The sequence below is a fragment of the Cicer arietinum genome, chromosome 7, assembly GCF_000331145.2.
Source record: "Cicer arietinum cultivar CDC Frontier isolate Library 1 chromosome 7, Cicar.CDCFrontier_v2.0, whole genome shotgun sequence".
In the NCBI taxonomy this organism is placed as follows: Eukaryota; Viridiplantae; Streptophyta; class Magnoliopsida; order Fabales; family Fabaceae; genus Cicer; species Cicer arietinum.
This window is the reverse complement of record NC_021166.2, coordinates 47,849,896-47,862,613: the sequence shown is the minus strand read 5'-3', so window position 1 is coordinate 47,862,613 and position 12,718 is coordinate 47,849,896. Positions and strand designations below refer to the sequence as shown.

The 12,718-nt window shown below is 30.0% G+C and overlaps 1 protein-coding gene across 1 annotated transcript; it reads left to right on the top strand.

The window, feature by feature from the left end:
- The first annotated feature begins 283 nt into the window (after positions 1 to 283).
- Positions 284 to 7,494, top strand: LOC101490765 (hydroxyproline O-arabinosyltransferase RDN2). Its single transcript, XM_004510982.4, has 9 exons — positions 284 to 541; positions 1,293 to 1,775; positions 2,580 to 2,647; positions 3,011 to 3,212; positions 3,670 to 3,767; positions 3,882 to 3,951; positions 4,077 to 4,148; positions 4,466 to 4,579; positions 7,232 to 7,494. The coding sequence occupies exons 2-9, from the start codon at positions 1,377 to 1,379 to the stop codon at positions 7,292 to 7,294; spliced, it is 1,086 nt and encodes a 361-aa protein (XP_004511039.1). The 5' UTR covers positions 284 to 541; positions 1,293 to 1,376; the 3' UTR covers positions 7,295 to 7,494.
- Positions 7,495 to 12,718: the final 5,224 nt, after the last annotated feature.

Below are 12,718 nucleotides of genomic sequence, written 5' to 3'. Positions count from 1 at the left end.
TAATATAATAGTATAATTATTAAAAAAAATATATAATGGTACTATCTCCTGAAATACAAATTTTTATTGTAAATATAATTTTTATTAAAAAGAATTAATAATATAATTAATATACTTATTTTACAAAAAATAATAACTAAAAGATAACTAAGTTATTATTTATGTATTATTATTTATATATTGATATTCAATAATAACTTTTCATATTCTAAGATAATTTAATAATATTAATTAAAAGTTATATTTGAAGAAAATATTAGATGTGTTTTGTCAATGGAGTTATAAAGATCTCGTTGTCAGCAGAAAAAAATAAACATTAATTAAAAGATCTCGCCGCCGTGTTGCCTCCGTCGTGGTCGGAGAAATAAGCACGTTACAAACTCTCCGATCCTTAAATCATTTCAGAATCTCTCTCTCTCTCTGACTTTTCACCATTCTGAGTTGTCTTTTTGTCTTTTCTCCATTTTCCTTCACACCAATTTCACTTTTCTCCTACTTCCTTCAATTTTCCGTTGACCGATTTTCATTCACCCCTTCGCAGGTTCCACTCTTATTTCTTACTCTAATGCGATCCATTTCCCTTAAATTCATCATGCATTCTTTACTCTTCTTGTTTTTATTGTTATTTATATTATTTTAGTTTATTTCTGTGTATTGTGTGTGGGAATTGAAGGAAATCGGAATCAAAATTGGTAACAAAGAAGAGAATCTTGGTTCCTTTTTTTTTTCTTCTTTTTGTTTGTTAATTTGTGCGTATAATAATTATGTTAATAAAATGTAGAGTGCTTTATACTTTTTTTTTTTGCAGTGATTACCATGTTTTGAATTTTTATCATGACGTTTAATTTCTTCATTTTCACGATTTCATTCTCTTTTTAATTGTAGAGTGTTAAGATTCCATACTTAAAGTTTGGTTTTTTTTTTTATTCCTATCTACTTCACTAGTGTGTGTTATGTTTCATTCTTCTTCTTCTTCTTCTCTCTATTTTAAATTTTGCAAGCTAAAAATTAATTTTATTGGTTATGTTGGCTGTTATAAGTCTATAGTACTTCATAGGTATTTATTTAATTTAAGGAAAAAGTTGATTAGGATCATAATGCAGAATAATAGTTAAAAATTAAGTGACTACTGCCTCATAATGTTATTGCATCTTTGCATATAATTTAATTGATGGACTCATTTCCAATTCAGTGGCTTTTGATTTTTTTTCTTAAAGTGCAATTTGATTTGTTCTTAACTTGTAGTTTTTGTTATTGGATTAACTGAAGTGTAAAAATTTGTTTATTGACAGATCTGAGACAGTGTGTTTCTGTTTGAGAATTGAGGAAGGTTTCAGGCCCATGATATTTTGATATCTCTTATTGATAGGAAGACCATGGCACGCGCTTCACCGATACTTTTAATATGTTTGGTTCTTGGTACTTCCTTTGCTACATATAATTTGGTGACAATGATAATCCACTATGGATCTTCAGAAAATGTAGCTACTGATGATGGTGGTGGATTGTTTTTTGACCCTATTATTGAGATGCCTGAACACGTAAAGAACCGAAAAACATCTAAAGTGCTGTTTCATGTTGCTTTAACGGCAACCGATGCTCCCTACAACAAATGGCAGTGTCGCATCATGTATTACTGGTATAAGAAACAAAGGGGTTTACCTGGATCGGAGATGGGAGGATTCACTAGAATTTTGCATTCTGGAAAGGCAGATAACTTGATGGATGAAATTCCTACTGCTGTTGTTGATCCTCTTCCGGCAGGTCTTGACCGGGTGAGGTTACAATGACTTTCGGTTAATGCGTTTATATGTTTTTATCGTTGTTTCTGTATTGTTTTTCAGCTTATTGAATTAATAGTATTATAGTTACGGTTAGAACTAATCAAGGATACTTTCATGCTGGTTAAAGACCATTGCTGGCTGTGCTTGTATATTTAAATCCGACAAAATAATTTGGTGCCGCTGAAATAATTCAAGGGGTGATACCAGATTGAGGAAGGGGATGATCATTGAGAATAACTATTATATGCTTTCAGTTTGGAGCTAGTTAGCGTGCTTAAAATTTTAAAGGCAGTAAAAAAAATGTTTAGTGTTAATGTTTGCTGGGTAAAATATTTAATGCATCAATTTGGAGTTCCAACCATTTATAAAATGTATCTGTTTAGCAAGTTAATTTGATAGGCTTCAAGTTCACAAAGGCGCAGTTTCAATGACTACAATGTGGCAGTTTACGGAACAGTTATATATTTGCATTTTATTGTTTAGACAATATTATGAACTCTAGGACAGCAAAAGATTGCTTTAATTTCAGTAATTTGGTGTGATTTAATCTTATTCATTGATGATAATGCAAATAAATGTTTTTGCTTGTTTTGTACTTGATACTTCCATTTTTGATTCTCTATGTACATTTTGTATTCCTTTCCTTTCAATGTTTTCTTATTGATGTTTTCATAAATAGTCAATGATGGATGTCTTGCTGTTTTCTATTATCGACTCATTTATTTTTTATTCTTGTGTTTCCATCTGTGAATACATTTTTAATATTTTCTGACACATTGCATATAATCTTTGCAGGGATATATTGTTCTGAATAGACCATGGGCCTTTGTTCAGTGGTTGGAAAAGGCTAAAATAGAGGAAGAGTTAGATCTCTTATCCTAAGTGACCTATCTTTTATTTGACATTTATTTATATAGATTGACTTAGGACTTGTTTGAATTGTCTTATTTGAGTTTATCTATTGGTATAAACACTTGTAAGACTATTTGGGAGAACTTATGGAAATATCTTATGACATATTCATAAGTTGTTTTCAGTTTATTTCCATAAGCGTTCCAGGATAGGTTTTGAAAATAACTTATAGTTTGTACGAAAATTGTTTAACTTCATTTTATATTTCGTTATAGAAATAGCTTATACATAAACATTTATATGGTTTATAATATAAGCGCTTAATTAAGTTATTTATCTTAAACAGAACCTTAGTTTCTCTGCATTTGATGCAGATATATTTTAATGGCTGAACCTGATCACGTATTTGTACGCCCTCTTCCCAATCTGGCATTTGGAGAACATCCAGCTGCTTTTCCATTTTTTTACATTAAGCCTAATGAGAACGAAAAAATCGTAAGGAAGTTTTATCCTGAGGAGAATGGACCTGTAACAAATATTGATCCAATTGGCAATTCTCCTGTAATTATCAGAAAGGTAGAATCTCTTTAAGAAACTTCTATTTAATTAAATTGAATTAATACCTGTTCTTGATGGTTGAATAGACATCCCCATTCCTCAACATTGTTCTGGTTTACAAATCTTATCAGTTGCTGGCTATGAAGCACTGACACATTAAATTGAAGGTGGCTGGTGTCTGACACCAACATGTCACTAACACAAGTTGTTACGATCAATCTCTTCCATTTTTTCAAATTATTACTAGGGTCGACATGTCGGAGTTAGTGTTGTGTCTGGTGCCAATATTGGTGCTTCGTAGGTTATTGGTGCACTCTTTATTATGTTGACATATCTTAGTGACAATACATTTTGAATAGACTTCTATTTTCACTGTGCTATCTTGAATTTTTTAAATATGCTGGTTCGATAGGACCAGGTGAGTGGATGTTTTTTACTAACCTGGTGAGAGGTGCATATTTTTTTTTTCTTTCAGGATTTGATTTCGAAAATTGCTCCGACATGGATGAATGTTTCTTTGAAGATGAAACAGGACCCAGAGACTGATAAAGCTTTTGGATGGGTGCTAGAAATGTATGTCTTACCAATGAACCAACAAATGTTGCATATTCTTTTTGTTCTTGAAAAGGTATTGATAGTTTGATTTGATTTATATGCTGATGTTGTGCTCTGTATTCTGGAACCAAGGTATGCTTATGCTGTAGCATCTGCCCTACACGGTGTGAGACATATTCTGCGGAAAGACTTCATGCTACAGGTTTGCCATAACATCATACAGCTCTAAATGTTTAATTCAGTTTAGATTGTTATCAGCTCAAAATGGTTACCGAATATGATGCATACCAAACTCCGAATTTACTTTTCTTGTATGTGACTTTTCAGCCCCCATGGGATCTCGAAACTCACAATAAGTTCATTATTCATTATACTTATGGGTGTGACTACAATCTAAAGGTAAATTATTTCTTTATTTCTCCTAATCCTTGAAATATCAAAATTATGGTCTTTGAATAATAGCAACAACAACAAGAATTGAGCCTTTTGCTATCAGATGAGGTCAACAAAATTACTGTCTTTAAATATTCGTTATAAATATTCATTCTCAACGAAAACAACTTTAAACTTCTAAAAGCTTCTCGGATTTTCTTACTATGCCACGGAACTTTGCTTTAAAATATATGAACTTTTATTGAAATACACTAGTTACTTGTCATGTCATAGATTATGTGTTCCTTATGGTACTGCTCTTAATATTGTTTCATAATACTCAGGGTGAATTGACTTATGGTAAAATCGGCGAGTGGAGATTTGACAAAAGGTCACATCTACAAGGACCTCCACCAAAAAACTTGCCCTTACCCCCTCCAGGTGTTCCTGAAAGTGTGGTATGTCCAGAGCTTGCTAGTTTATTTACAAAATTCATCTTATTTGGCTAATACCTAGCAAGAAATGTTTTCCTTGATAGACATGGCTTAATTAAAAAAAAATCTCTATTCTGTCATGCTTATTTTCATTTTGCCTACATGGAAGGTGAGAAGAAAATGGCTTTTTCTTGAGCATATGTATATTTATAATTAACTAAATTTGAATTAGGCAGTTGGGTAGCTTAAGTGATTTGAGCTAAGAGTTGAAGGAGTTGGAAAAGTTTAAAGACCACGGTTCAAACCCTGATGTATGAGAAAATACAAATATTAACAACTAATATACTAACATTTGTTTATCTAGAAAAATAAATAAATGTGAATCACTAAAGAATGCATCTTCTAGTCTTGCCGGACATGACGATACTATAAACGTGATTTGTCACCAGATGTATGTGCTTGATATAAATGTTACCAAACGATCTTTAGATTCTTTTGGAGCTAATACTTCTTAGATGCCCATACATTTGCTTGTTTTCCTCATCTAGTGTGGTGTGCTTTTCTTTGACCTTTGTTCCACTTCTCTCTATCTCTCTTAGGTGGAAAATATAATGTTAAATAGAGAAATGTTCTTGTGCATTGTTGTGCAACTTATTCCTCTAGATGTTCTAGGTTGTTTTCTAACAACCACTGTCTGACTAGAAAGATTTTAGGCGATTGATGCCAACAGTCTAATAGGTAACGTTATCTCTCTTGTTGAGAGGAATTATTGGTTTAAATATCGATCAATCGATGTGTTAGTGAGCATTGTCAAGTAAGATATCCTTAGCAGGGTTGCCCTCAGCCTGTTATAGTATAATATGTATCCATAACATTAAGATAATGACACATTACAAAGGGAAACTATAGTAAATTTCACATTATTTTAGTTTTACTGTGTATTGATCTTCAGACAATGCAGGTGACCAAAAGTTGTGTTGTCACTCAAGTGTTTGTCTTGTGCTTTTCTGCTTATATTGAAATGTAAATCACTAAATCGTGCAAGAGGAAAATAAATTAATTAAACACCCCACTTTCATTGAGGTATAAGTAAAATAGAGTACACAAATGTAAATTTAGCAGGAGGCACATAAATTATATGTTAGAGGTGAAAATGAAAAACGCATCATATTATAAGTCTCATGGTTTATGAGAGAGAGATTGAGCGAGATGTAAAACATAGTATTCAAGAAAGGTGAATGGAATTGAAGAATGCTTCTAGTATAATTTGTGATAGAAAAGCATTATTCAAGCATAAAGGAAATTTTACCACATAAATTTAAAACTTGCAATGATTGCGAGAGTAAATGTTTAGTGACAAAGAACCACCAATAAGTAAGTAAGCCTAGTTTAAATAATGATAAGAATATATGATAGATTTGCGGTTACCCAAGAAATGATAGGAACATGTATGAAAAGATTAGAAAGAAAATTGGAGTGACATCTAATGTGAAAGAGATGGTGGAATCTCGTCCTAAGTGGTTTGAGCATGTTTGGAGAACACTATAGAAACACTTGTAAGGAGGATAGGTCAAATGGAGGATAGTCTATCAAGAAGGATTTGGAGTTCAATGATATCTCATTAGATTGATTCGTGACAGGATATTATGGTATTTTTGTATCCATATAGTTGGTCACACCTTTAAGGAAAAAAGTGATTGTTTTTATTGTTTTTTTATATTATATTTGGTCTTGTCAAATTTATAGTGATGTTTCCTCTTAGAGACCCTTATGAAACCAGCTTGTAAGGTGAGGGATGTCTACCGCTTGTAAACATTTTTTCTTGCCTGATCTCATCCAATGTAAAACTCTTAATAGGCCTCTTGTAGGTTTTGGTTGAAGTAATATAAACCTTTCTCTGTCCTTACTTTTTTCATACCTTGTTGCTTTCATAGTGGCGGTTACTTACCTGCTTTAACACCCACAGCCATCAACTTTAAGTGTTCTTGAGGGACATCTTTATCCTTTTAATGCTTATCATTTTCAGCCCTTTCTTCTAAGTGTTGCTTTGTTTCATCTTATCCCAATCTTAAATATAAAAGACAATTGAGCCAATAAAAGTTGATATGTTTGATTCAAAATTTTTGGACCAAATACATTAACTTTTGTTGACCCAACTTTCTCTTATATTTAGGATCAAAGATAGTATTTTTTTCTTGATATTGTGTCACTATTGCTACTTTTCCCTAAGCTTTACACCTAATGTCATTGGGTTATTCCAGCGGAAAGAAAGAAGCGTCTGTTAGTTTTATGTAGGATCTGTTTGATTTGTAAAAGAATAAGTACCGGACAAAATAATATACATACTTTTAATTTAAATTATTAGACAACTTTTTATCCTGTATGGTATTAGATTTGTCTCAACAGTTAGAGTTCATTTTAGAGGGATAAAGGGTTAAGTAAAACATCTAATCATTGATGACAAAATCAACTATTGATATTTTTTATATAACCACACACTAATTATTTATGTATTTATATGTAATTTCATCAAGGGGTGCAGATTTTTCAGTTTACCTTTCATAGTAATTATTCACTTAAGAGCATATATCTTTATCCAGTAGCAAAAGCATGACATATTTATAAATAAATCATTATATTTACTAACCTGTTATTTTCTTGAAATAATGCTTTCAGGTGACTCTTGTAAAGATGGTGAACGAAGCTTCTGCTAACCTCCCCAATTGGGACACATTGTAAATATTTTGTTTTATTCATCTTTATATTGAAAGTCCATGTTTTCATAGATAAAAAAAGTGTAGACATCGAGCCAATAATTTTTATTTGTCTTCCTTGTTAGTAGTAGAACCATAGATCAATTTGTACTACAACCATACACCTTCTATTCGACAATTTGAATGAAGGATTATATATTTCTTTTTGGGTGAAATTTTAGATCATATTTGGGCTCGTACCACAATCCGAGATAATATGTTGGCTGATGCTATTTCCACCCTCAAGAATGTTTGGCATTTTACTAATCCGGTTATCTGATATTGGAAAACTTCGTTCTGGTGGAGTAAAAAAAGGATTAATTAATTTATCAGAAGTTTCAATTTGATAGTATTTTTTAGAGGTTTAACTGCAGTTTTGGTCTCTCCATTTTAACTGAATCATGGAAATAGTCTCCTCATTTTGTTTCTTTTCAGTTTTGGTCTCCCAAACAGAATTTTGGTGCAAAACTTGATAAAATGTCATTTTTTTACATTTATTTAAGTCATACAAATGCCTCAAGATCTCGTGGTGCAATAATGATCATAAATGGTATTGTGTGGTTTAAAAAAATGATACTTTATTAAGTTTTAGACCAAAATTTTGTTTGGGGACCAAAAATGAGGAGAAATAAAATGGAGTGACTATTTTCGTGATTCAGTTAAAATAAGGAGATCAAAACTGTAATTAAGTCTTTTTTATACATTTTTGAACAAACATAGAAGATAAATGAACAACCACCTTGGATACATTAATTTAGTTTATGGCCTGTAAATGGTGGTTCTAAGTTTTTTGTTTAGCTATTGCTTATAGGTTGTTACTTTCTCGACCATGATGTTTATATGTTTCTAATGCTATTTTTGATAAAATTGACTGATAGTTGTTAAATTAATTAATTGGTTGATAAAATTAACAGTTCGATTAATATAAAAATAAAAATGATATATACTAAAATTCTTAATTGAAAATAAATTTTATCAATTGATATTTAAATTATTTTAAAATTAGTAATTTAATTTTTTTTTATTAATTTAAAATTTATCAACGTGTATATTATTTTATTTTAATTAAAAGTAGTAATTTAATTTGTTTTGAGTTAAATAAATAAATAATAAATAAATTATTAACTTTAAAATATTATTTATTTTAAATTACAATAAATAAATTATAAAAGGTAAGCAAAATTTAATTACAATAATAAGAGTAAAATTGAAAGAAAAAATTATAAACTATAATCTCACTTGAATTAACTTATTAAAAAACATTATAAATTTTAAGCTCATAAATGACTGTTATCAAACAAATTTTATATCTTATTAGTTATAAACTATAAGTTCATTTATTTGTCTCCTCAAACAAACCTTAAAAATACTTATGTTTTCATAAGCAAGTAGTTTTTTCTTCTTATTTTGTCTACTTAATTTAAGCACGCAATCAGATATATAAAATGTATAAAATGTAGAAACTACTTTGTTGATTTTGACATTAATTAAGGCGATGTTACAAGTTACTAAGTACAATTGTTTCTCTCCATGTATTGTTTTTCAGAAATGTTATTCTAACACAATATTTGATACAAAATACTACCTTATTCAACTTTACTTATATTCTTTTCAATTTGTACCTAAAAAAACTAAAAATATATTTGAACACCAAAAATTGATATAATAATTGACACAGTAGGTACCATTCACCGATTTTTATGGTGAACAATATTTTTTTTAAAAAATCAAATTTTGTTTTCAATTTTATTTATTTATTTATTATTGAGACAAATGAGGGAGTTTCTACCAAAACATGCGGTGCAATGGTAACTCAACCTCCCTATGAAATTTGGAAGGAGTTTGAATTGAAGAAGATTGCTAAAATAAAGACTAAACATGAGAATGAGAAGATTGCTCTATGTTATGTTAAAAATTGATGTAATGATAGATTAGAATGTTAAGGTATGGGAAGGGAAGAGAATGCATGTTGTACTTATTAAGGTTCTCACTTTGTATTTTGTTTATCTAATGTGTTTAATTATGAATGAGATTGTTGAGTTTTGTATGAAATTATGTCTATATACTTTGTATAAACCTGTAATTAATTTGTATTAGATTAATCGGTACACAAACTAGTACTTAACATGTAAACAAATTAGACAACTTATAATTGTGGGATTATTTTATGAGGTAATCAAAGTTAATATCACTACATTAATTCTTTCTTGGTTAATTATCCTCTATTAAAACTCCATAAAGTGCACATATGTAGTTGGTCAAATTCTTTATTTAAAGGATTCTTCTCTTTCTTGTTTAAATATTTAGTAATAAATGACAATGCACTTTTACTATGGAAAATGTTAGATGTAACACATGCAAATTATAACCATCAACTCTTATTTGTACGGTTAACTAGTTGGTAATTGGTCAAATTTCTTATTTTTATGGGTACTTCTCTCTCTTAGGTAAATTTTTTTTTACAAATAGCAATGTTAGATGATACGAGAGATGTTTGCACAAAGAGAAGAATGATATTTAGTAGTATGTAACACTTGCAAATTATAATACCCACTCTTATATGTATGGTTAACCAGTTGCTAATTGATCAAACTTTCTAGTTTTATGGATTCTTTTCTTTGTTGTGTAAATCTTTCATAACGAATAGAGATAGATGCTCATTTACTATGAAAAATGCTAGATGTTACGAGAGATCTTTGCAAAAAAGATAATAATAATAAGTGGGAGTATGTAACAATTGCAATTCATAACTACCAACTCCCATAAGTATGGTTAATCCATTGTTAATTGGTTAAATTCCCTATTTTATTGATTCATTTATGTCTTGGGTAAATCTTTCGTAACAAATAGTAATACTCTTTTCAATAGAAAATGCTACATGATACAAGAGATGCTTGCAAGAAATATAAGAATGATATGTGGAAGTATGTAACACTTACAAAGCATAACCACTCAATACCCTATGTATGGCTAAACAGTTGCTAATTAATCAAATTCTTTTTTTATTTTATTTTTTTATTTTATGAATTATTGTCTTTCTAGTGTAAGTCTTTCGTAATAAATAACAATGTTCTTTTACTATGGAAAATGCTAGATGTTACAAGAGAAGTTTACAAGAAAGATAAGAATGATATGCAGAATTATGTAATACTTGCAAATCACAACCACTCATTTCCTTATGCATGGTTAACTAGTTGTTAGTTTGTCAAATTCCATATTTTTTGAAATCTTCTCTTTCTTATGTAAATCTTTCATAACAAATAACAATGTTATTTTATTATGGAAAACTCTAGATATTACGAGAGATGTTTGCAAGAAAGAAAAAAAAAAATGATCTTTGAAAGTATAACACTAGAAAATCACAATCATGAATTCCCCTATGTACGGTTAACAAATTGCTAATGGGTTAAATTCTCCTCTTTTTTTGTATGGTTAATCAATTGCTAATTAATCAAATTTTCATTTTTTATGAATTATTGTCTTTCTGGTGTAAGTCTTCCGTAATAAATAGCAATGCTATTTTACTATAAAAAATACTATATATTATGGGAGATGTTTGAAAGAAAGATAAGAATGATATTAGGTAGTATGTAACAATTTTGCAAATCTTAACCACTAACTCCATTATGCACGTGTAACCATTTGCTTAATGGTCAAATTCCCTATTTTATATATTCTTTTCTTTTTTGTTTAAATCTTTCATAACAAATAACAATGTTGTTTTACTATAAAAAATGTTAGATGTTACGAGAGATATTTTTAAGAAAGAGAAGAATGATATGTGACAATATGTTAAACTTACAAATCATAACAACTCATTCCCCTATGCATGCATGGTTAACCAATTTTTAATTACTCAAATTTACTATTTTAATTAATTCTTCTTTTTCTTGTGCAAATCTTTCGTAATAAATAGCAATGGTCTTTTACTATGCAAAATGCTCTTTTACTATGCAAAATGCTTGATGTTATGAGAGATGCTTGCAAGAAATTGATGAATGATATTTGGTAGTACGTAACACTTGCAAAACATAACCAGTCTCTCCCTTATGTACTATTAATTAGTTGCTAATTATCAAATTTTCTATTTTATGGATTCTTCTCTTGCTTCTTCAAATCTTTTGTAACAAATAACAACTCTATTTTATTATGAAAAATGTAGAATGATATGTGGCAGTATGTTACACTTGAAAATCATAACCACTCACTATCATATGTAGAGTTAACTAGTTACTAATTGGTCAAATTCCATATTTTTATAGATTCTTCTTTTTCTTGTGTAAATCTTTCATAATGAATAGCAATGCTCTTTTACTATGAGATATGCTTGCAAGAAATTCATGGGGTTGTCAGGTTGTTAAGAAATATCTTTTACTAAGTTAGAAATATTTTTTGAGTGTTCTTTTCTTAGAGTGTGAGAGTTATTATTATTATCAGCTTTGTTAGAAACAACTACTCAAGTTTCAATCTTGTGTATCCAACCTGATAGTGGTTTAGTTACTTCTTCAATCTGGGGTTGTCAGGTTGTTAAGAGAAGACTTGGCTTGTAGGGTCAAGGTAGTTAGTTCCTCAAAAGTCTAGGGCTGTCAGGCTGTTTGGGAAGACTTGGCTTCTAGGGTCAATGTGGTTAGGTCCTTAAAAGTTTGGGGTTGTCAGGCTGTTTGGGAAGACTGGCTTGGAGGGTCAGGTGCTTTGTAATTCAAGGTATTTGAATTAGTGGATTAAAGCCTTTTGAATGAAGGGACTGGATGTAGCCAAGTAAGCGGTGAACCAGAATAAAGCTATGTGTCAAATTATTTATGCTTACATTGTTTTGCTGCTTCTGAATCCGATTGATTCTTATCTAAGTAAGTCACCAAAACCAAATTAGTTTCTTTATTTATTTTAAAATTATCAAAAAGTTATCAGCTTCGGAAAACACAATTCAACCCCCCTTCTCGTGTTTGCACCTTCAACTCGAGCTTCTCAAATCATTCTACGTTTCAGTTTCATTTCTTAGTGTGAGGTAAGAAATTCTTTTATGATTAAAAGGTAATTTGTAAAATCCTTTCTAAAATAATGTAAGGTAACCTGTGGAAATCCTTTCTAGGTAGAAAGGTAGAACCTTGTAATAGATCAAGACTGACATGTGGAAACAGTGTGAAAAAAAAAAAAAAGAATGATATTGTTTTGAAGCACTTAGTGGAAAATCTCACATTTGTGAGGAATGACTGTAACATATGTTGGGTGAACCAGGATATAAGCTTGTGTGATCTTTCTATTTATTATTTGTCTTACATTCAGTTTTTATATTGATAAATTGATATTATTGTTTTTGCACTAACAAAGAACGTTCTTCGTTTATAACCAAGATCAATCTTGAGTTAAAACTTTTAGTTTTTTAATAGGAATTTTTAAAAGAGGCAACTAT